Below are 23,683 nucleotides of genomic sequence, written 5' to 3'. Positions count from 1 at the left end.
TTTTTTGGGGGGAGGGGGGCAACTTTTTTGACTGGGAGTGAGAGTGGCCTTCTCGAAGCTAGAGAGATGGGTTCCTCGACCGTCCAGCTACCCGTTACGCTCTCGGAGGTGAGGCCGAAAGACTGGCCTCGGGCGTTGAGTCCCCCGCTCCCACCGCCCGCATCCAGGGTTGATGCTGGGGATCAGACCGCAGGGCACACGCGCGCGCGCGCGCGCGCCCACCATGGACTTGGCCGGGCGGGGCCAATGCAAGCCCCGCCCTTGCCCGCCGGGCCCGAGTCCGGAGCGGACGCGCCCGCCTGACGCACTGAGGCTTCGCAGCCAATCGGGAAGCGTGAAGCAGGTTCAAATAAAGACGGCGGGTAGGCATGGCGTCGTCTCTTGCGTGTGGGAGGTGTTCACCCCGCGTTCTGTGTTGAAAATGTGGCGGGTGAAAAAACTCAACCTGTCGCCTTCGCCCCAACCGGTGAGCCGAAGGGCCTCATGAAGCGAGAGACTTAGACCGGGGTTTCGGGGGTCTCTGTCAGTGCCGAGCGTCTTGGAAAGCAGAGTCGAGCCTGAGGCGGGGGGCGTGTGGAGTTTTCCGGTCCTGATATTCGGAGCACTGGGGTTGGAGCCTACTCTTGTTTATTGCTCGTGAGCTTGTGAGGGAGAGAGGAGAGCTTCTTAGGGCCGGTTGGCAGAGCCCAGGCTTACTTTCATGCTCTCTTCTTTCTTAGGGAAAAGCAGCTATGAGAACACCTCTTCGAGAACTTGCCTTGCAGCCCGACGCCCCCACCAACTCTGGAAAAGGGCCCCCACACTCGCCGACCCCATCACCATGCAAACTGGGGCTGCAGGTGAGATTCGCTTGGCCAGTCTCTCGACTGGGCTCTTTGCCGAGGCCGAGAGCTCAGAGGAACAGAGGGCCAGGGCTGGAACGTAATTAATAACGATAATGAAGTTTTCTACCTAGGCAACATCCATTTACATCTATTCAGGCCAACAGAGAGGTGCCCTAGGGTCGTTAAAGGAAATCCACTGAGAGCCCACATCTCTATTTAGGTGTTAGTTTTTATCACCTCCTCCCCCGTTCAGTCTTTAACAAACGTCTCAGAAATACTCACTTTGATTAGTGGTCTCCTCTTAATAAGGGCTCACTTATGGAGAAGTCAGTCAGCTGCAAGAATGAGCCAATATCCATCCGTTGGGAGAGGTAGTCAAACGCTTATTTATATTATTTGCTTATTTTTCTATTGGGTTGTTATCTCTTTTTCATTATTTTCTAAGTGTTCTTATTATATTATAGTCATCCTTTGTCATGCTTTTTAGCTAGTTTATAACTTTCTTTTTGATTTTTACCTTTAATCCTGGGGTTATCTAGGAGGGATTCTTGATTTCCAAGTGCTTAAAAACCATTTTGTGTCACCTTTTAAATTTATTTTTCTTACGTTATGATCAGACTGTAATCTGCTGTCTTTTTAGCCAAGTAAAGGGTGAATTTTTTCTGAGTGTTCTGTGAACATATGAAAAAAAGCATATTTGCTATTCAAAGAATATCACATTCTGTTATATCCATAAGCAGATAGTTAATTGCCCTGTCCTTGCCTGTTTTTCAGTCTGCCAGAGCTGTTGAGTTTTATGTTGTCCTTGTTCAGATTTGGTATCAGTGTAATTTTGGCCTTGTAAAATGGGTTAGGAAGTGTTCTTTTAAATTTTTTGGAAGAGCTTGAGACAAATGGGTATTACGTCGTCTTTGAATGATTGGTAAAATTCAACCTGTGAAATGATCTGGTCCTGGACATTTCTGGAAGTTTTTGAGCATCTCTTCGTATGCTTGGAAAAGGAAATGGCAACCCACTCCAGTATTGTTGCCTGGAGAATCCCATGGACAGAGGAGCCTGGCAGGCTGCAGGCTATGGGGTCTTAAAGAGTAGGACACGAATGAGTGACTAACACACTTTCACATGCTTAGTTGTCATTCACATAGTTTCTTTGGAGAAATCTATTCAAGTCCTTTACCCATTTTTAAATTGGATTATTTTTGTTGTTGTTGAATTGTAGGAGTCCTTTGTATATTCTGGATAGTAACCCCTTTTCAGATATATGAGTTGCAAATGTCTACTCCTTAAAGAATAAATAGGAACTTAATTAACACAGCAAAAGCTTTAAGGTGCATTTTTACATTTCTAAAAGTGTTTGGTTTGTATATTTAACTTTTGGGCTATGTAGTGCAGACTGATTTTTTTTTTCATCATATAGCTTTAATTTTGTCTTGTCATAGTACTGCTATAACTTTACATTCTACCTTGTCTGATACTAATATTGCTGCCTCTGTTCGCTTTGTTTTTGCCTGATATCTCTTTGCCATCCCTTTATTTTCTACTTTTTCTTTAGCATTTTGAAATAAAAACTTAAAAATTTGAAGTAAAATACCTGAAAGTACATAAAACATGGAGCCTAACAAGTTTGTATAAAGCACACATCATTGTAACCAATACCCAAGGACACTGCTAGAATATCAGAAGCCCTTTTTAGGTCAATCTTATGTTTCATCCTGTGCTGTAAATAAGAAATTTCATATAAGTCTGACTCTTTTTCTTTTTTCTTTCTTTCTTTTTTTTTTTTTAAATAAATAATTAGTCTTTTTATCTAAAGCTTCTAAAATATCTTGTTCTGGTAGTTTAGAAATTTTTTCATTTCCTATCAATCCTGCTTAGAGCTTGGTGAGCTATTTTAATATGCAAACTCAAATCTTTCTTTACCTTAGAGAAATTTTCTTCTAATACTTCTTAATCAGTGCCACACTTATGGGTGTTCTCTTTTCTCCCGGAGATTCTTTTATTCACATGTTAGGTTTACTAGATTTATCTTCCAGTTCTCTTAGCTTTTCCCTCAGATTTACATTTCTTTGTATCTTTAAAGGTTTTTCTTCCACTTGATTGTTCAAGCCAGCAATTCCTGTCTTAACCCTAATCATTCTCTTAATTCATGTTACTGAAATTTTTTCTTGAAAAGTAATATTTATTATTTCCATGGGAATTTCCCTGGCGATCCAGTGGTTAGGACGCTGCACTTCCACTGCAGGGGGTATGAGTTTGATCCTTGGTAAGGGAACTAATATCTCACATGCCATGCAGCCAAAACAAAACAAAAAAATAATTTAAATATAAATAAATACAAGTAATATTTATTATTACCAGGAAGTCTTTGTGTGCGTGAGTTGTACTCAGATTTTCTTATGTATTCATAAATTTGTTTTGGTGCAAATTGTCATCTCTTTCTTCCATCAGCTGTGTTTTGGTAGGGTCTACCTTTCTTAACTTTCTCAGAGTTTGTCCTTTTTCTGGCTACTAGATCCACGTAAGTATATTCATATTTTCCTATTGTTGTTCATTGAATCTCAAAACCAGGAGTCCTGCAAGTGATAGAAAGTGCAGTGGTCTCTATCCCTGTGAACCACCAATTGAGAGGTTGTCAGTCCCTTGTCAGTGCAGCAGGAAGAAGTCTTTCTGCCCTTCATTCTCCTCTGCTACAAAGGCTAGAGCTCTTCAGATCCCAAGAGTTGAATGGCTTCAACTCATATGTTCAGGATAACCTCAGTGCTTGCACCCAGGGAGACTAGGTCACTAGCATAGGTTAATGTTGCCTTTTCTCCCAAGGATACATGGATCTCTGTGGGCCAAGTGCTCTCTAACTTTAGTCCCCAATTTGTCATCTGTTCCAAAAAGAAGAAAATCTTATACCAACTCTAGAACTTGAGCCAGGGATCCCTCCTACCCTAGAATTAGCTTAGAGTTAGGATTGGAGAAGAGGAGGGTCATTTTCAAGCTACCATCTCCACATGACATGGACAGAATATCTTAGCCTTGTTTATACTGTAACCTGGTTCACTTGGAAGGACCCAGAACGGCTTCCCAACTTTTCTACTGGGTCTCTGTAGTAAGCAGCAAGGCTTAGCTAAGTTCTTAACCTAGGCAAAGATAATGAGAACTCTTCCTTTTCTGAGCTCAAACAGTATGCTGAACCCGTAATTGTATATTGTGAACTAGAATTGACTATCTTAGTCAACTGCTTTTGTTTTCTTTGGCAGGAAGGCAGCAACAACTCATCTCCACCAGATTTTGTCAGTGCTAAGAAGACAGACTCCCCTTCAGAACAGTTTGGACATCCCTCAAAGTGGCTAGAAGCTTATCAACACGAATCAGATGAGCAGCCCCTAAATCTGATTCCCCAAACCAACTCTACTCCCAAATCCTGTGAGAAAGGAGTAGACCCACTGGACAACATTGTGGTTAAAACCATGGTTCTTGTACCTTCTCCAGGGAGGCAGCAGCAAAATATTACACTTGTGGACCGTCTAGATACCATGGCAGAGGGAAACAGCTTCTCTCTAGATGAACCTCTGAGGCCAGGAGATCTGCTGAGAAAGGGAGTGGCCTTCTATAAGGAAGACAGCTTTTCAGAAACTGTTCCTGGTATGCCTGAGATACCTACATTTCAGGATCCTCCATCCCAGCTCTTGGAGTCCCAACCAAATCCCTGTTCTGAGCAGCAGCTACACTGCTCCAAGGAAAGCCTGAAGGACAGGAGCACTGAGGCTGAGGCTGAGGACTTAGTTCCTTCTGAAAGTAACGCCTTGTTGCCTTCCTCCATGCTCTGGCTTTCCCCTTCAACTGCCTTAGTGGCAGATTGCCCTGTCAGTCATGTGGACCCAGAAGGGGATAATTTAGAGCACAGAGCTATAGAGGAGAGGGAAACGACCTTTCCCACACTCCCTGAGGAGGCTGAATTGGGACATCAAGCACTTGTGTCAAATACAGATGATATTCTATCCACATGCCTAAGCCCAAATCCTGGAGAAATGGAATCACAGGTGGCTCCTGGGCCAGCAGGAAAAGATGCCAGCGACATTCCTGGCTCTGATGTAGGGCCTTGGATGTCACCCCTGGCCTGGCTGGAAAAAGGTATCAATACCTCAGTCATGCTGGAAAATCTCCGCCAGAGCTTATCCCTTCCCTCTGCGTTTCAGAATGCTGCAATCGGCACTACCCCTTTCTCCACTTGCTCCGTGGGGACTTGGTTTACTCCCCCAGCACAACAGGAAAGGAGTACAAACACATCCCAGACAGGCCTGGTGGGCACCAAGAACAGTGCCTCTGAGACAGAGCACCTCCTGTGGGGGTAAGTGTCCTGTGTCTTTGTGCTCCAGGGCTTCATTTGCCTGGATCCATCACTCCCATCCTTCTCCCTCTCTTCTTCCCATGTTCTTCTCTTCCTACCACAGTCGTTCTCCAGATCTGACTGCCTTGTCTCGACATGACCTGGAAGATAACCTGCTGAATTCTCTTGTCATCCTGGAGGTTCTCTCCCACCAGCTGCGGGACTGGAAGAGTCAGCAGAGTGGCCCTCACCCCAAAGTTCGGGACAGCAGCACACAGACCGACACCTTTCCCAGCGAGGTAAGATAGTTCCTCCTGAAATGTGGAGGATCTTGGTGGGCCCTCTTCCTTAAAATAAGTATGAAAGCTGAGGGCCTGGAAGATCCCTTAGAGCTGTGGGTACACACTATACCCCTAGGATACATCAAGATTTTCCAAGGGAATGTAAGCAAGGAAAGTTTTTTTTTTAATTTACTTTAATTGAAAAATAATTTTCTTAATCATCTATTTTAGTTGCTTTACAATATTGCTTTGGTTTCTGCCATACATCAACAGCAAGGGAAGTTTTGAAGGAATTGTTTTCTAGATCTTCATCTTCCAAATGCACTGTTTCCAGATTTTTTTTTTTTTTTGTCCACGCCATGTAACATGAGGAATCTTATTCCCCTGACCAGGGTTCGAACCCAAACCCCCTGCACTGGGAGCCTGGAGTCGTAACCACTGGAACAGCAGGGAATTCCCTGACATAAATCTTATACCTATAAGAATGGAAAATAGGCATCAGTTCAGTTCAGTTGCTCAGTTGTATCCTTCTCTTTGTGACCCCATGGACTGTGGCACACCAGGCCTCCCTGTCCATCACCAACTCCCGGAGTTTACCCAAACTCATGTCCATTGAGTCACTGATGCCATCCAGCCATCTCATCCTCTGTTGTCCCCTTCTCCTCCTGCCTTCAATCTTTCCCAGCATCAGGGTCTTTTCAAATGAGTCAACTCTTCGCATCAGGTGGCCAAAGTATTGGAGTTTCAGCTTCAGCATTAGTCCTTCCAATGAACACTCAGGACTGATCTCCTTTAGGATGGACTGGTTGGATCTCCTTGCAGTCCAAGGGACTCTCAAGAGTCTTCTCCAACACCACAGTTCAAAAGCATCAATTCTTTGGCACTCAGCTTTCTTTGTAGTCCATACAAAGTCATGTAGTCCATACATGACTACTGGAAAAACCATAGCCTTGACTAGACGGATCTTAGTTGACAAAGTAATGTCTCTGCTTTTTAATATGCTGTCTAAGGTTGATCATAACTTTCCTTCCAAGGAGTAAGCATCTTTTAATTTCATGGCTGCAATCACCATCTGCAGTGATTTTGGAACCCAAAAAAATAAAGTCTGTCACTGTTTCTGTTGTTTGTCCATCTATTTGCCATGAAGTGATGGGACTGGATGCCATGATCTTAGTTTTCTGAATGTTGAGCTTTAAGCCAACTTTTTTACTCTACTCTTTCATTTTCATCAAGCATAGAATTGTTGAACCATGTCTTACTGTAGGAATTATAGTAATCCACAGACACATGAACTGGTAAGGGGAGGGCGTCTTTATCTATTTCATTAGTATCATGAATGATCTCCAGTAAAATTTTACTAGGTATGTTTATGATTTTAATTATCATACTGATTCATATACAACTGATGAAAATGTTTGTCCAAGGGTTTTTTCATTTAAAGTCTTGTGGTCAGAGGAATTAGAAAATGTTTTAAATTTATCACAATTTAGGTAAACTTTTGTTGTCGCAGAGATCTTGATTTAAAGTTTAAAAATATATTACATCAGGATAAAATTCTGAGAGGAGTAAAAATGGAGATTCAAGGAGAAAAAAGGATGATATAAAATTTCTGACTGTTAAAGTGCTTGTGTGTGTATTTTTTAAAAATATCAAACATTAAATCATGGTATTTGTCATTATACCATTGGGTATATTTGAGGGTGATGTAACTTTTATTTCAAACTGTCAACATATATAAGGTGGTGGAAATTATAGCCTTTGAACAATTTAAACATCAGAGTCATCCATCTTTCAAAATTATTGTAGGAGATATCAGAGGATAACAGTTAAAGACCATTATCTTAGGGGTATTTTTGTATCCTTTCCTCTGGTCCTTGACCTTGTTCTCCCCCGCCCCAAGTTGACCGTCTGTACCTTGAAGCTTGCCAAATCCTTTGAGAGACCACTGAAGCAGAACCAAAGAGAGGAAATGACAGTACCTTCAGCCATTCCCCATCACAGTCTCAGTCCTTGCCGCTTGGCTGCCTCATTGATGCTAATCTCATCACTGGCCTGACTGCCCAGCCCTAAGCAGTATGCTTGCCCTGTTCCAGGGCTCAGTGGGGGACTCCATGTCCTTACTGTATAACACAGTAGGAGGGAGGCCTGCTTTGCTGGGGCCAGGAGTGATGGACTCCAGGAGATCTGCCTCCTTACATCCAGACTGCTGCAACGTTGTGACTCAGCACTGCTGCTCCAGCACTAGGCTTTGCCTAGGTGATGTATGTCTTACAGTGGTAATGAAGGCTTCCCACTTTTCTCTTGGAACTTTGAAGTTTCTCTACGGCTCTGCTGCCTTTCAGATCACAGTTACCTACTTCACATAGCACACCAGGATTTTCATCTGCTCTAAGAGATTGAGCAGACCTTAGAGATGAAGAAAATAACTGGTAAATAAATATTTGAGGAGGTTACCATTTTTGATAATCAGGTAAATGCAAATTGCAACATGAAATGCTATTTTCTTCTGATCAAATAGCAAAGAATAAAATAGACAGTGGTGCTAAATATTGTCCTATCATCAGTAAGGCATAAATTGGTTGAACCTTTATTTTTTAATGCTTTAAAACAGTGATATTTAACATTATTATTACTTAAACATTGTTTTTTCCTCTTGTTTGAACATTATGACTTTAAATGGGTTCAGCCTTTCTAAGGGCAGTTTAAACTGCTTAAAGCAGTTCAAACTTTTTGAGCCAGTAGCTCCACTTCTAGGTATATATCCTAAGGGGGGGAAAATTTCCACATACAGATGATAACTTTAAAAACATGAAAAAGAAAATAATGGTACATCCATAAAAGGTAGATATTCTACAGTTATTTAAAAATATGTTCATGAGGAGTTTTTTTGTTGTTTTTTGTTTGTATGTTTGTTTTTTGCCATGCCTTGCTGCATGCAGGATGTTAGTTCCCCGACCAGGGATCAAAACCATACTCCCTGCAGTGAAAACAGGGTCCTAGCCACTGGACTGCCAGGGAGGTCCCCTGAAGAGTTTTTAATAGCATGAAAAATAAGTAATGTAAGTTTATGGTAAAAGGAAATCATGTTTCACCTCTCAGAGATTTTGAGGTGAAGTAAAATAGCAGAAGTTAAAAATGAGTGATATTCCACTTTGATAGGTCTTCCTAAAATACATATCCTAGTCTCAGGCTCTCAATGAGGAGAGTGAACATAAACTCAGAGCTAAATGACATTAGTATAATAAAATTAAGTAAGAAAAGCAGGACCCCAATTTTATTTACATATCTCAGTCCGAAAACCAGTTGTGTTTTTTCTTAAGCATTACTGTCTTTCATCAAATCTAAGACACTATCAATTTTAAAAGCATACCAATATCAGTGGTATTAAAATGTAAAAAGACAGTCACTTTAGAATTTATGGAATATGGTAATTTCCTTCTAAATCCGTAGTCTACAACTTTTTTCACCCTGACACCTGAGGGAGGTAATAGACTCATTGGTTATAGTAAATCCCTATAGCAAGGAAATCTGGTGTGGAAGTATATTGAAATCTCTTGGGGTGAATGCTGTACTGTTGGTTGAGAATCACTGCTTTCAGTCCTGAAACTAATAATGAATCTTTCTCCATTCTGTTCACTTTTCCATTTCTAAAATTTTATAGTAAACACATAATCAGAAGAAAGTTATTTTAAATTTTACTTATTCATTCAGTTTTGGCTGGGCTGAGTCTTCATTGCTACACGGGCTTTCTCTAGTTGCAGCAAGTGGGGGCTGCTCTCAAGTTGTGGTGTGTGGGCTTCTCACTGCGGTGGCTTCTCTTGTTACAGAGCTCAGGCTCCAGGCGTGAGGGCGTCAGTGGCTATGACACATGGGCTCAGTAGTTTCAGCCCCCAGGCTCCAGAGCCCAGGTTCAATAGTTGGGGCACAGGAGCTTAGTTGCTCTGTGGCAAGTGGGATCATCCCGGATCAGGGATCAAACCCATGTCTCCTGCATTGGCAGGTGGATTCATTACCACTGAGCCACCAGGGAAGCCCCCAAAAATATTTTTAAAAGTAATTTTTAGATTACTTTTAATTAGAAAAGTAATTTTGTTTTTAACCTACCTCTGGATTTTTTTTCTAGCTTGGCTTCATCAAGGCGTGAGCTTTGCTCCTGCTTTTAATGGGAAGGGCTCCTGTATATCAGTGGGTGGGAAGGGGAACAAGTGCTGGCAGTGCATATTGTTTCTGCAAAAGGAACAACCCTGTTTCTCCGGCTAGATGAGTAAGAAACCTCAGCATCTTCAGGAGAGCCAGGAGGTTGGACAGGCTCTGCAGCAGGCCAGGAATGTCATGGTAAGTGTTGACTGACCTTAGACCATTGCTGGGTCTCCTGTGAAGGTCAAGAATGGAGTGGTGAGCAGATGATGGTACTCAAACGTGGGAGTGAAGGGAGGTTTCCTTTTGTTAAGGACATGTCTTCCTTATTGGGAGCTTGAAATTGGGGTCAGTGGCTTTCCTCCAGTGTCCCTGCTTACTTCCTGCCTAATGACTTTATTTGATCTAGCCTAACCTCCTCTGCCTCTGCAGCAATCATGGGTGCTCCTCTCTAGAGAGCTGATATCCTTGCTTCACCTGTCTCTGCTGCACTTAGATGAAGATAAGACTGCTCTGAGTCAGGAGGTAAGCAGCATGAAGATGTAGCAGAGGCCTCTGGTGGGACTGAAATTCAGCCAAAGAAAGAAACCAGACACAGTATCTGATTCTTATCTTGTAGACTCGGCGTGCAGAAACCTTGGTGTCCTGCTGTTTTGATGTGTTGAAGAAATTGAAGGCCAGGCTTCAGAGCCTCAAAGCAGAAAGGGAGGAAGCAAAGCGTAGAGAGGAACTGGCCCTCAGAGGCAAGGATGCGGTAAGGTGTCAGGCTTTGGTTCCTGGATGAGGGAGGTCTCTTCCTAAGGTTCCTGCAGGAATACAAATTGACTAGAGTCACAGATGGGTGGCCTGAGAACTGCCTGCCCTGGGGAGTAATGAACTCAGCTACTGGTGTGATGGGTAGTTAACGGTTTTTTGTGCTGTTTCCTTCTTCTGTGCACGATGTCCTCACAGCCTCTTATTTAAACAGGCAGAGACAGTGCTAGAGGTCTTCTGTGCACATGCCAGCCAGCGCATCAGCCAACTGCAACAGGACCTGGCATCCATGGGGGACTTCAGAGGCCTTTTGAAGGAGACCCAGACCCAACTGGTGATTGACGGCATCTTCTTCCCTGGGATCCACGTGGACACACCGGGAGGGGGGGTCATGTACCCATGCTTCCCTGTATCCAGTGGGAAGGGGCACCTCCATTGCAATCCTTCTCATGTAGGTAGGGCTTCACACTGAGCAGGAAGAGTTGGCTCAGCAGACAGCGAGTCTTACTTCAGCCTTGCGACAGGACTGGATAGCCATGCAACTGGATGTGAGTATCAGCGGGCATTACACTGCTCCTCTGCTCACAGCCAGCCCTGTTAGAAGTCTTTTTTCAAGCATGCTCTCTTGACCTATTTGCCTCCCCCGGTAGTATGTAACATGGACAGCTCTGCTGAGCCGGTTTCGACAACTTACGGAGAAATTTACAGCCAAGAGCCGGCAGACCCTGCAGGAACGTGATGCTGCAATTGAGGAAAAGCAGCAGGTACACAGGAGAGAGGACTGCTTAGGCCTGATTTCCTCCGACTTCTCCACAGAGGACCTTTCTGATGAGTGGTATCATTAGCCTCTTCCCCTTGACCTATCTTCTTTCCATCTGTGGGTTTGGAGACCAGCCGGTCCTTTTGCTGTTAGATGGCCTTCCACACCTTCTTCATCAGCTTTTCTCCTGTTTCTGCTTTTTCCTGAGGATTAGACTTATTTGCTACAGTGAACAAGGAGATTGGCTGTCCTGTCTGGACAGAGAAACTGGACTAAGTCTTGGGACTCCTGATTCACGAGGAACTGTGGGAAGAAAACTATCTTTTTCTCCTAGGTTTCCAGGGAGCTGGAACAAGTCTCTTCCCATTTAGAGGACTGCAAAAGCCAGTTAGAACAACTGGAGTTGGAAAACAGCCGCCTGGCAGCAGGTGTGCATGGGTGCAAACAGTTGTACCCTGCTGAGGCTTGGGGTGTGGCCACGGAGCAAGCAGCTGCTCTAGAGCACTTGTTTTGGAGCAGAGGTGCGGGGAGGTTTGGGCCTGCTGACCACATATCGTCATTAGGATCCTTTTGGCCTAGATCTCCGGGCTCAGCTGCAGATTCTGGCCAGCACAGAGAGTCAGCTAAAAGTGCTACAGAGTCAGCATGCCCATTGTACCCAGGACCTGGCCACGAAGGACGAGTTGCTCTGCCGGCTCACCCAGAGAAGTGAGGAGCAGGCTGCTCAGTGAGTTCCTCTCGGGCTGTGGTGGCGGTAAGCACCCAGAACAGGGGACCAGTGGAATCTTACATAAGGTCTCTGGCAGATGGCAAAAGGAAGAAATGGCGCTAAAACATGTGCAGGCAAAGCTGCAGCAGCAACAGGCGGTCTTGGCCAAGGAGGTGCAGGACCTGAAGGAGACCCTGGAGGTAAGGAAGGTGGCCTGGGGCAGGGGGGCTGGCAGGAGTGTGACTCTTCCCTGATGGTACCGATGTGAGGTTTGAGACTGTGGACTGGAAGAAGCTTCTGATCCTAGGACTCTGTAAAGTTCCCCCCCTCACTCCTTGCCTTCCTTCTTTCTTCTGCATCCCCAGTTTGCGGAACAGGAGAATCAGGTTGCTCACCTGGAGCTGGGCCAGGTTGAGTGTCAGTTGAAAACCACGCTGGAAGTGCTCCGGGAGCGCAGCATGCAGTGTGAGGGCCTCAAGGACACCGTGGAGAACCTGAAGTAAGATCTCTACCTCTCTGTGCTTCCCCCCGAGGACTTCTTTCTCAAGCCCGCTTCTGGAAGTGGAAGTTTCCAAAAAGGGAGTTGTACCAGTGTCCAAGAGCCTCTTGTTTCTCCCTTTGAATGCAGTTCTGTGGGGGGTGGTTTGGGGAGGTGTTCAAAGGTGACCTGGTATTTGGCCATCTTCTCTGTTCCTTTCTTATTGTTGTTTAGTTGCTAAGTTGTGTCTGACTCTTTCTGACCCCATGGACGGTAGTCCGCCAGGCTCCTCTGTCCATGGGATTTCCCAGGCAAGAATGCTGGAGTGGGTTTGCCACATCATTTTCCAGGGGATTTCCCGACCCAGGGATTGAACCTACATCTCCTGCATTGCAGGAGGATTCTTTACTGCTGAGCTATGTGGGAAACCCTTTCTTATTTCAAGCCTAAAATTCCTTATATCCTTCCTTATTTCAGGGTTAAACTAGCCAGCATCGTAGCAGAAACACAGCAGCAAGATCTGGAGAAGATGCACCAGTATTCCCAAGAACTGGGGGTGCTCACGGAGCAACTCCATAGCCTGACCCTCTTCCTACAGACGAAACTAAAGGAGAAGGTAGGATATGGGGTTTCCTTCTCTTCCCTTACAATCATATCTTCAAATAAAGACAGTTTTATTTCTTCCTTCCCTGTCTGTAAACCTGTTATTCCCTTTCTTACTGCATTAGCTAGAACTTCCTCTTTATTGCTGAAAAGGATTGATGGTAGGGAACATCCTTGTCTTGTACCTGATCTTAGAGGGAAAACTTCAAGTTTCTTACGTTTCAATATGATGTTAACTGTAGGCTTTTTGTAGATATTCTTTACCAAGTTGAAGAAGTTCCCCTCTAATCCTGGTTACTGAGGGTTTTTCCAGTTGTATCTTTATTGTATAGAATGGTCTTCCTAAAGTACTGTTCTTGTTCCATCTCTGTGACCTTCAGTGACTTTCAGTTGCCTACAGGATATCTTCAGCCTGTCATCTGTCTCCTTCTTTCCTATTATGAACTCTTTATTCCCACTAGACTGCCTACACACTACACACACATCTCATTTCCATTCTTACCCAGATGCAGGCTGTTACCATGTTCGTTCTCCTCTATCGTCAAACTGGAAATGTCTTTTCCTTCCTATTAAAATCCTCCCTGGTTCACCTTCTTTGAAATGTTCCCAAACATCAGTGGACTCAGTGATCTCCTGCTATATTTCTCATGAGCTTACTCTCCTTTTGCACTTGTATTAATTTTCCTTGGATGTTTGGTCTCTTCAGCTAGACTGTGTTTAAAGCAAGCAGAAGTTTAGCATTGCTTCTTTGGCTTCCCCACAGTGCACACTGCAGAGTAAATGGTGGATATCTTTCAGACTGCAGAGTTAATTAGCTTATTCAACAGTTAAGGGCAGAGCCAGAATCCTGAAATCAAATTGCTTATGAGCTGACCCCATTCCCCAGCATGTGATAAGCACAGAAATCTAGTCTTGGGAAGACAGACAGATATAAATTTGTTGTTTTGACTTGTGATTGTGATAGAAGGTTGTCTGAATGGCCACAGAGAAGGGAGCATCAGCTTTAGTTTTGAGAGTTAGGATGTCTTCTCAGAGCAGGTGACTCTTGGGCAGAGTCTTGAGGTTAGAAGTTTGTAGAGCAGGGGTGGGTATACAGGAAGGCCCACCAGGCAGAGGGAACAGCATATGAAAGTCATAGAGGCATTAGGGGTACTTTTTGTAGTGTCTACCCTGTGACAAGACCTGGGTTAGGTGCTGGGACTGACCAGGTGAACAAGGCCAAGGCTCTGCTCATATGGAATGTGGCGAGTTTGGGGCCTGGGAAGTAGCCCTTTATGAGTGGATTATAGAAGCTATGTGGGGCAGGGATGACAAGGGGAAGAGGCTGGAGAAGTAGGCAGGAGGCCAGGTTTTTGAAGGCTTGAACTAATGGCAATGATAGAATGGATATGGAGGAGGGGATGGATTGAATGCATTCAATACCTATTTAGGAAATAAAGGTAATAGAGGGCTTCCCCGGTGGCTCAGCAGTGAAGAATCCGCCTGCAGTGCAGGAGACGTGGGCTAGATCCCTGGGTTGGGAAGATCCCCTGGAGAAGGAAATAGGCAACCCACTCCTGTATTCTTACCTGGGAAATCCCATGGACAGTGGAGCCTGGAGGGCTACAGTCTATGGGGTCATAAAAGAGTTGGACATGACTTAGCAATTACATAACAACAGAAGGTAATAGAATATGGTGACCAGTTTGATATAGGAGTAAGGTGAAAGAGTGAATGATGATCTTTTTTGCTGGAAAGATGGCAACACTCTCTAGAACTGAGGTTGGCAGACTTTTCCCGTAATGTGCAATATGATAAATATTTTCGGCGTTGCGAGGTATGTGATCTCTGTCTCAACTACTCAACTCTGCCTTTGTAGCTCAGGAGCAGCCATAGAGAGTATGTAAATAAATGGATGTGGCAATGTTTCAATAAAACTTTATTTACAAAGATAGGTGGCAGGCCAGATTTAAACCACAGGCTGTAATTTGCTGCCCCCCTGCTCTAGAATCTTAAATATAAGTGGAGGAACAGATTTTTGGTGGGGTTGGACAGGAAAAATGGTTAGCTCAGCTTTATACATAGTAAATTTCAGGTGAACTGTGGAGCAATCTGGTAGATTTTTCACAGGCAGTTAAGCCTTTGGACCAGGAGATTGGGAAAAAGTCTAATTGAGAGAGACAGATTGAAGGGTCAACAATGTAGAAGTGGATGTTTCTGTGGAGCTCCTGAGGTGAAGCAATGTGGGGAATGGATTAGAGTGTAAAGGGGATCAAGTATGAACCAAAAGGAGCCCACAGTTAAGGATAGACCTCCACACAGAGAAGAAGTAGCCAGAAAGTTATGAATCCTACCTGTGAAGCAGAGTCATGTCACAAAAGCTAAGAAAATGAAATTTCTAACAGAACATGGTCATTGGTTATTACATAGGTCAGGTAAAATAAGATCTGAAAGGAGTCTACTGCATTTGAAAGTAAGGATGCCCTTGGAGCACAAAATAATGAGGATGCCATTGGTGTTCCAATAACGGTGGAATGGTGGGGCAGAATCCTCTGTGTAGTGGGCCAGGGATTCCATAGATGGTGAGAATTTTAGGCAAGAAATGTAGGCTTTTCTTTCTTTTTTTGAAATTGAAGGGAAAGAGAAAAGGCAGTAGCTAAAAGAGTACTTAAGGTAAAAAGAAGGCTTTAAAAAAAAAATTCTTGTTCTAGTGAGAGAGAATTAAGTTCAGGGAGAGGAACTAATGGAAAAATTGAAGATTGAGAAGAGAGGTGATAGATAGAGCAGCATTCCCATGGAGATGGCTAGTGAGTACCTGTAAATTCAGGGAACTCACTAATTCTGAAAAGCAGCTGACATTTTTTCTCCTTTGCCCTCAGGCTGAACCAGAGACCCTCCCGATAAGCACAGCCAGTGCTCTTTCCCAGGAACACCCTCCGCCCAGTGACAGCACCTTCTTGGGAAGTGCCCAGACAGCAGAGGCAGATGAAGGTTAAAGGCCCTGGAATTGAAGGGTGGGAAAGTTGGGACCCTACTCCTGGTATCTTCAGCTGTTGAGGATGCTGCCAACAGACCCTGTCTCTCCCTGGTTTCTGTGGTGGCAGATCCTTGACGGGGTCACCAGAGGGGCCCTCTACCATGGTTGGTTTTTGTTTCAGACGCAGAATCCACTCCTGTGCCCTTGCTTGGAAGTGACAAGAGTGCTTTCACCAGAGTAGCATCAACAGTTTCCCTTCAGCCTACAGGTTAGGATGGGCTCCAGGGATCCTGCCTCATTTCTAGATCTGGTTGTGATGATAATGACTAGAGCAGTGAGAAGTGCTTTGCTCTAAAAACCTCAATTCTATTTGGGCTTCTTTCAGTTCTGCCTTTGGGGGATCGGTAATGTTCCGGATATTCAAATCCTATGGGTGGGGAACATGGATAAGAGTGGAAGTGATGGCTCCGTACTCCTTCCTTCTAGAGCTAAAGGGCTTTGCCTCTTATCTAGTACTTTCTCTTTCAGAAACCCCAGGCATTGAGAAGAGCCTGACAGAAATGGGTACTAAGACTCTGGAACTTCAGAGCCTGTGTTCCCTGCTGCAGGAGTCTAAAGAAGAGGCTATCAGGACTCTGCAGCGAAAGATGTAAGTGGATTGCAGTCTTAGTGAGAGAGGGCAGGTCATGTGAGCAGCGCCTTAATGTCAAGGGCCCAGCCAGCCCCTGGTGGGGACAGGAATAATTCTGAATTCTTCCCTCCCTTAGATGTGATCTGCAGGCTCAGCTGCAGGCCCAGGAAGAACAGCATCAGGAAGCCCAGAAGGCAAAGGAAGTGGACATAGAGAAGCTGAACCAGACCTTGTGCTTGCGCTACAAGGTGGAGGAGGGGCCTGGAAGTGAAGCCATGAAGAACTAGGGCAGCTGTGCGGGCCCACTGGGAGCTGCTGTCTCTCCAGGAATCTGGGTGGTGGGGATTTTCCAACCATTGCCCTAGTTTTGCCCTTCCTGGGGTCAGACAATTCACATATTTGGGAACCAGGTATAGGCTAACCCATCTTCCAGGCTGACCTAGAAGTCAGGAACTCCAGCAGAGCGCTTTCTACAGGGAAATGTGCCTGGCCTGACCTAGCCCTAGAGGAAGAACTAGTGTTGGTATCACCTGGACTGAGCATGAGTCAGGAGTGAAATCTCTCTTGGCAAGGGCTGCAAAGAAGCCAGCTCTCCCACTGGCTTCTCACCTCCTTTTCTCTCACAGAATGAGAAGGAACTCCAGGAAGTGATACAGCAGCAGAACAAGAAGATCCTGGAGCAGATAGACAAGGGTGGCGAGCTCATAGTATGTTCGTCATCATGCCTGGCCTCTGCCTTCTGTGTCACTATAGCCAGGGTCCCAGATGTGGGAATTGGGCCCCCTGGTCTACCCTTGCTCACCACATGGGATAAAGATGGATAGGACCTTTTGAGTGCTACTAGATACCCTCCATTCTCATCCCCAGAGGCTTAGAGAGGAGGTGACCCAGCTCACCCGCTCCCTTCGGCGTGCAGAGACAGAGACTAAGGTGCTCCAAGAGACCCTGGCAGGCCAGCAGAACCCTGACTGTCAGCCCATGGACACGAACTGGATCCAGGAGAAAGTGTGGCTCTCCCAGGAGGTGACTCAGAGTTAACCAAAGAGCTGGGGAACTGGTGGGAACCTTAGGCTATGCCCCTACTCATCTGAACATATCTATAGGTGGACAAACTGAGGGTGATGTTCCTGGAGATGAAAAATGAGAAGGCAAAACTCATGGTCAAGTTCCAGAGCCACGTAAGGATTTCCATGCCATTCCAGGGCTGTTTCCCATCTCCCCTAGCAAGTTCCCTGCCATGTTTACCTTTCCCCACAAGCTATGTCATTCTTTTAAGGATAGAACTTATGCAGCCTATTTGCTTTTTAGAGGAACATCCTGGAAGAGAATCTGCGGCGCTCTGATGAGGAGTTAAAGAAACTAGATGACACTGTTCAGCATATTTACGAGGTAAAGGAGGGAGGGTGTTGATGCAATTTAGGTACTTGGCATAAGGAAGGCCTGGCCGGGGGTACTGATGAGCATAGCTCTGGTTCCCAGCCTGTGCTGAGAGCTGGGCCCTGATTCACTGTGGTGGGCTTCTCTGTGGCTGCCATTTTCTCCCCTCTAAGAGGGTGCTTCTTAGGCCTGGTGCTTCCTGGCCTGTGACCCTGAGCTGCCTTTTCTGAATCTCTTCTCAGACTCTGCTGTCCATCCCAGATGTCGTGAAGGGTTGCAAGGAGCTACAGGGATTGCTGCAATTTCTGAGCTAAGAAACTGAAAGCTGGAGTCTGTTTCACCCCTTTTTACCTGCAACACTCCCTTATCCCAGTATCAGGACCAATTGGCTTAGAGCCAGCTCTGTTTATAAAATAAAGTATATTTAATGTATTTCTTCAGGCTCATTGAATCTTATTTCTTGGGTGGGAGGTGGGTGGATGAGCTCAGGCCGAGGCAGCTTGGTCCTTTTGCCTGGGCTCCCTACTTCCACACACCCCTCCCACCGCATCCAGAGCCACAGCCAGCTCCTGACTCCTTTTCTTGCTTCCCCAAATACTCTGGGCACTGGACTGCTTGTTCCCTGGCTCACTGCCTGGTGAGAAACAGACAAGGCTTCATTCTCTTACCTTCTCCACCCGCCTCTGGGGTAGCCCTGGTGAATAAGGGGGTGAAGACAGAATCCTCTGCCCTGGACTCGCACACTGTTGCTGCCTGTGTTCCACCTACCCTATCTATGGTAATTGTTTACGGTGACTCTCCTTCACCAGACCAGGATTCATCCCCAACAGCCAGCACAGTCCTCTGCACAAAGGCCACTGTGGCAGGAGTAAGAACAAGGCCATTTTCTGCCAAGGTGGCCTTTCCCCTGGTGTCTGGGCTCCACGAGGTGGGAGGAGGACAGGCTACAACTTACCTCCGAGATCCCGGCAGAGTCAGTCACTCCACCTCATCGCCCCGCCTCTGTGGGCGTGGTCACACAGCGCAGTCCAGTCCTGGGAGGGGGCGTGGCCAGGGCGGGGAAGGGGGGCCGGCCCCGCCCTCCGGGGGGTGTCACGTAGCTCTGCGGCAGCCGCAGCCTCATTTACAGAAGCCGGGGCTGGATCCGCAGCTGTCGCGGATCTGAACGCGAGCTGTTCCTGTGGCTGCGCAGCTACCTCGCTGCGCACAGGTGAGCCCCGGGAGTTGCTCAGCACTCCGCTTCCTCTCCCTGACCCTTCCCTCTGCCATCCTTGCCCTGCTCCTGTGGGGCCCTGGATGTGCCTTCTCAACTCTCTCCTTTCTGTCCACTCCACGGCTCAGCTTCTCCCACAGCACCCCTTCCTTTTAGCTCTGATGCAGCTTTTCCGATTCCAAATCTTCCTCTACCGGCTAGACTTTTCCACTCAAACCGTTTTAACCTCAGCCTGCTTCCTCTCCTAGGCTGAATTTCCTCTCCAGTTCTCCTGCCTTCACGGTCCCCCTGACTAGTTAGCCTGTCTCACCATCATCTCCCCATAGGTCTCCTCCCTCCTTATCCTGTATCTCTTCCTCCCTTTCAATCCTGAGCCTCTGCTCCCATTCTCCCAAGGAATGGAGAAGAGGTTATGGAAGCCTGTGGCCGTTCTTTTTGTTTTGTTTTTTTGCACCACTGCTACTCCCTACCCCCACCCTTTTCCTCCAGAAGCTGAGGGAAGAGGGATGATGGGTACTTTTGCCTCATTCTGAAGCCTCGGAAGTAAGTGCACCTTCCCTCAGGGCCCTGCTGAGTGACGATGAGAAAAGGGAAATTGGAATGGCCAGGGCTTTTGCCTACCTGAAGACGGGGCCAAATTCAGTGAAAGAATTACTGGCATCTTTATTGAGGCAGTAGTTTCATAAGAAGACCTGTAGCTGTGGGGCTGTTCACCTCCCTACCCCCACCCTGGGGCTGGGAAGGGTGCCCGTCACGGACAAAAGGAGATGTGGGAACTGGGGCCCCGAGCCTGTTAGCTGCTCGAGAGACTGGTGCCATGTTGATGTCCAGGATCTGCGCCAAGGACTGCCGCTCTGTTCCCAACCCCTGCTTGTTGGGGTGGAAGGAAGAGGCCATTTGGCCCACATGGATAGGAGAGGAAGCAGAGGATGTAGGGTGGGTGGGGTCCAGCATTTATACCTTGTCTCCATTCCACAGAACTGTCACCATGCCCCACTCGTACCCAGCCCTTTCTGCTGAGCAGAAAAAGGAGTTGTCCGACATTGCCCTGCGGATTGTGGCCCCAGGCAAAGGCATTCTGGCCGCAGATGAGTCTGTAGGTAGGTGGGGCCCTGCGGTCAGGTGGGGAAGAGGTGGCCAAGGAGCTTGGGGATGACCTTGCTACCCTACTTCGTTTGCCCCTCCCCAGGCAGCATGGCCAAGCGACTGAGCCAAATCGGGGTAGAGAACACCGAGGAGAACCGCCGGTTGTACCGCCAGGTCCTGTTCAGTGCCGATGACCGTGTAAAGAAGTGCATCGGCGGTGTCATCTTCTTCCATGAGACACTCTACCAGAAAGATGATAATGGTGTCCCCTTCGTCCGCACCATCCAGGATAAGGGGATTGTCGTGGGCATCAAGGTGCAGCCACTGGCCCTAGATGGGGGCTGAGCATGGAAATAGGTGTGTGCGTGTGTGGAGTGGCAAACAAGGTCCTGCCTGGGTTCAGTTCTGTGCCTGTGTTTCCCCTTCAGGTTGACAAGGGTGTAGTGCCTCTAGCCGGAACTGATGGAGAAACCACCACTCAAGGTACAGGAGGGGTGGGCTTCAGGACTACAGAGTTGTTGGCTGGCTGCTGCCAGCAACGAGGAACAGAATAATGAAGTTGGCACTCTGCCTACAGGGCTGGATGGGCTCTCAGAGCGCTGTGCCCAGTACAAGAAGGATGGCGCTGACTTCGCCAAGTGGCGCTGCGTGCTGAAAATCAGTGAGCGCACACCCTCAGCACTTGCCATTCTGGAGAATGCCAATGTGCTGGCCCGCTATGCCAGTATCTGCCAGCAGGTGTGCCTATGTGTGTGGGAGGTGGTCAGATGGGTGTTCTGTGCCTGGTGGCGAGAGAGTTACATGGCTTTCTTCCATCCTACCTCCTGCCCCTCCTAAGCTACTCTGCTCTTACCTGCAGAATGGGATTGTGCCTATTGTGGAACCTGAGATTCTGCCTGATGGAGACCATGACCTCAAACGTTGCCAGTACGTTACAGAGAAGGTGAGTCCGCACCTGGGCACAGTCATATACCACAGGGAGAACCTGACAGGGAGCCTGTGCTCCACAATCCCTGGCTCAGATGCAGGCACTTTCCTCAAGCACACTTTTACTTGATCCCAGAACATACCTGTGAGTCTGGCCTGTACCCACTCTCACAGTCATACCCACTCACCCCTAGCCAGGGAACATAATGGCAGGGGTCCAGAACCTTAGTCAACCTCCTCTGATCCCCAGGTCCTGGCTGCTTTGTACAAGGCCCTGAGTGACCATCACGTGTACCTGGAAGGCACCCTACTCAAGCCAAATATGGTGACCCCTGGCCATGCCTGCCCCATTAAGTATAGCCCAGAGGAGATCGCCATGGCAACTGTCACTGCCCTGCGTCGCACTGTGCCCCCGGCTGTCCCAGGTACCACTGATTCCAAAGCTGTTCTTATCCCTAAGACCCATTCTCAGGTTCTTCTTGTGGCCTCCAGAAGTTCCTTACCCTGGAAAATAAGGAGTGATCAATCGGTTTGTCTCCTCTTCTCTGTCCTAGGAGTGACTTTCCTGTCTGGGGGTCAGAGTGAAGAAGAGGCATCTCTCAACCTCAATGCTATCAACCGATGCCCCCTTCCCCGGCCGTGGGCCCTTACCTTCTCCTATGGGCGTGCCCTGCAGGCCTCTGCACTCAATGCCTGGCGAGGGCAACAGGACAATGCTGGGGCCGCCACTGAGGAATTCATCAAGCGGGCTGAGGTTGGGAGCTAAAGGTGGTGGGTGGGGAGGTGGGGTGTAGCTAGGCAGGTGGTAGCCCAGAGGCTCTAGCCTGGACAGGGTCAGGAACCTGTGGACTGGGTCGGCCTACTTACTCCCCTCCTTTTGCAGGTGAATGGGCTTGCAGCCCAGGGCAAGTATGAAGGCAGCGGAGAAGATGGTGGAGCAGCAGCGCAGTCCCTCTACATTGCCAACCACGCCTACTGAGTACCCCTCCACACCACAGCCCTTGGCCCGACCACCTGCACCCAATTTTGCCTGTAGTTATGGCCAGGGCCAAGTAGCCATGCAGAGCAGAGATGCCTCCATCCGACACTGAGTCATCTTCCTTTGATCTCCTCCCCTCCCCTCTCAGATTGCTGCACCTGGGACCATTGGATGGGAGGATAGGGAGCCCTCATGACTGAGAGCAGGAGAACTTGCTAGAAGTCAGAGCAGGATGCCTGGGTCTCCCCCCAGCCTCTGCCACCCCCCAAAATTTTCCCATGATGGGGTTGCTTCTCCTTGGGCTCTCCTTGCCCGTCCTCTCTCCTGGGGTCAGAGGGTAGGGCAACAGAGCTGACTCATGCTTTGTGTGCATACCACATAGCAAATAAATGGTAGCAAAACATGCTACTTTGTCTGTATTTTTTACATATCTAATTTCACCTCCCAGTTTCTGATCTCTGTAGTGTCTCTGAGCCATCTTGGACTGTGGAGGTGGAAAGGGTGGATTTTGTTTTACTGGGCATTAAGTTTAGGGGGAGGAGGGGCACATCCAGTCACTATTCTCAGCTCAGGCTCTTGTTGATGTCTGAGGTTGGAGCGAGGAGGTATGGAGGGCTGTGAGTCTTTCAGGAACTGCCACTTCAGAGGCACTGGACTACAGCTGCAGAAGAATGGAGTGAGGCTGTGCTGTGCTTAGTCACTCAGTCATGTCCAACTCTTGGCAACCCTCATGGAATTTACCCTGCCAGGCTCCTCTGTTGTCCATGGGGATTCTCCAGGCGAGAATACTGGAGTAGGTTTGCCATGCCTCCTCCAGGGGATCTTCCTAATCCAGGGATCAAATCCAGGTCTCACGCATTGTGGGTGGATTCTTTACCATCTGAGCCACTAGGGAAGCCCAGAGTGAGGCTAGACCCAAGCAACTTCTGACAGCAGCTTTTGTGCATGGCCCCAAACTTGGCAAAGAGGCAATGGGAGTCTGTCACCTCTCAGCTGTGCTGACATATTCCACCAGGGGGAGCCACTACAGGAGCAGCACCTGCGTTCTTGCCCAACAGGAAAATCCCCAACCTAAGCACTGCCAGACCCAGCACTTTATCTAAGAGGTTGCCAAGGGCTGTTGCTCATTCCTATCTGAGATAGATAGGGGCACAGAGGGAGCCAGTTTAAGGGTCTGGGCAAGAGTGACCTGGTGAGGTCTCATGCTGAACTTTGACCTCTTGACCTAGGCATTGGGAATAGGTTGAGACTCTGGGTCTATCTGAGCAGATGAAAAGATGAGAGAACCTGCTGGGTGTGTTCTGTGTGAACTGCGGAGGCCATGCTGTACGTAACATGCACAGCCAATGCTTCTCCCAACTAATTATTGCAATATGGGAATGTAGGCTCAGTGTGGCCTGCTCTTATATATATAAAAATAGCTAACACTTATATGCAGTCTCCTGCCAGGCCTTTACCATTAACTCACGTACTACAACAATTCTATATAAAGTAGATACTATTGCAATTCCTATTTATTTATTTTAAAAAACAATTTTATTCCTTTTTGAGCTTCATGCATACAGGATCTTAGTTCCCTGACCAGGGACCGAATCCATTCCCCTGCAAAGTCTTAACCACTGGACCACCAGGGAATTCCCTGCTATTTCTA

General features: G+C 47.2%; 2 protein-coding genes across 4 annotated transcripts; both read left to right on the top strand.

The window, feature by feature from the left end:
• Positions 1-310: 310 nt before the first annotated feature.
• On the top strand, positions 311-18,259 carry SPAG5 (sperm associated antigen 5). Of its 3 annotated transcripts, XM_043903182.1 has the most exons (24): positions 311-466; positions 720-839; positions 4,073-5,163; positions 5,267-5,441; positions 9,684-9,758; positions 9,993-10,085; positions 10,180-10,314; positions 10,528-10,647; positions 10,769-10,861; positions 10,964-11,077; positions 11,408-11,501; positions 11,653-11,800; positions 11,880-11,982; positions 12,148-12,281; positions 12,738-12,876; positions 15,722-15,833; positions 16,001-16,087; positions 16,348-16,468; positions 16,587-16,698; positions 17,077-17,157; positions 17,318-17,473; positions 17,554-17,628; positions 17,759-17,839; positions 18,070-18,259. In XM_043903182.1, the coding sequence occupies exons 1-24, from the start codon at positions 422-424 to the stop codon at positions 18,139-18,141; spliced, it is 3,576 nt and encodes a 1,191-aa protein (XP_043759117.1). In that variant the 5' UTR covers positions 311-421; the 3' UTR covers positions 18,142-18,259. The 3 variants fall into 3 exon arrangements, with proteins under 3 accessions (XP_043759117.1, XP_043759118.1, XP_043759119.1); XM_043903183.1 differs by lacking the exon at positions 9,993-10,085; XM_043903184.1 differs by lacking the exon at positions 10,964-11,077.
• A 379-nt stretch (positions 18,260-18,638) lies between these two features.
• ALDOC (aldolase, fructose-bisphosphate C) lies at positions 18,639-22,437 on the top strand. Its single transcript, XM_043903181.1, has 9 exons — positions 18,639-19,037; positions 20,019-20,140; positions 20,230-20,441; positions 20,555-20,609; positions 20,704-20,864; positions 20,986-21,069; positions 21,304-21,478; positions 21,608-21,807; positions 21,937-22,437. Exons 2-9 carry the CDS (start codon positions 20,029-20,031, stop codon positions 22,030-22,032), a joined length of 1,095 nt encoding a protein of 364 aa, XP_043759116.1. The 5' UTR covers positions 18,639-19,037; positions 20,019-20,028; the 3' UTR covers positions 22,033-22,437.
• The last annotated feature ends 1,246 nt before the right edge of the window (positions 22,438-23,683 follow it).

The sequence above is a fragment of the Cervus elaphus genome, chromosome 5 (assembly GCF_910594005.1).
Source record: "Cervus elaphus chromosome 5, mCerEla1.1, whole genome shotgun sequence".
In the NCBI taxonomy this organism is placed as follows: Eukaryota; Metazoa; Chordata; class Mammalia; order Artiodactyla; family Cervidae; genus Cervus; species Cervus elaphus.
The sequence above is the reverse complement of the archived record's forward strand: the minus strand, read 5'-3'. Positions and strand labels throughout refer to the sequence as shown.

What these genes read in the sequence shown, in the direction of transcription:
- SPAG5 (XM_043903182.1), top strand. Translation starts at nt 422, where the DNA reads ATGTGGCGGGTGAAAAAACTCAACCTGTCGCCTTCGCCCCAACCG. An exon ending in AGACTGCTCTGAGTCAGGAG is followed by an intron (nt 10,086 to 10,179) that starts GTAAGCAGCATG and finishes CTTATCTTGTAG; the next exon opens with ACTCGGCGTGCAGAAACCTT. An exon ending in ACCTGAAGGAGACCCTGGAG is followed by an intron (nt 11,983 to 12,147) that starts GTAAGGAAGGTG and finishes CTGCATCCCCAG; the next exon opens with TTTGCGGAACAGGAGAATCA.
- ALDOC (XM_043903181.1), top strand. Translation starts at nt 20,029, where the DNA reads ATGCCCCACTCGTACCCAGCCCTTTCTGCTGAGCAGAAAAAGGAGTTG. An exon ending in GGCCGCAGATGAGTCTGTAG is followed by an intron (nt 20,141 to 20,229) that starts GTAGGTGGGGCC and finishes GCCCCTCCCCAG; the next exon opens with GCAGCATGGCCAAGCGACTG. An exon ending in TGGAGAAACCACCACTCAAG is followed by an intron (nt 20,610 to 20,703) that starts GTACAGGAGGGG and finishes CTCTGCCTACAG; the next exon opens with GGCTGGATGGGCTCTCAGAG.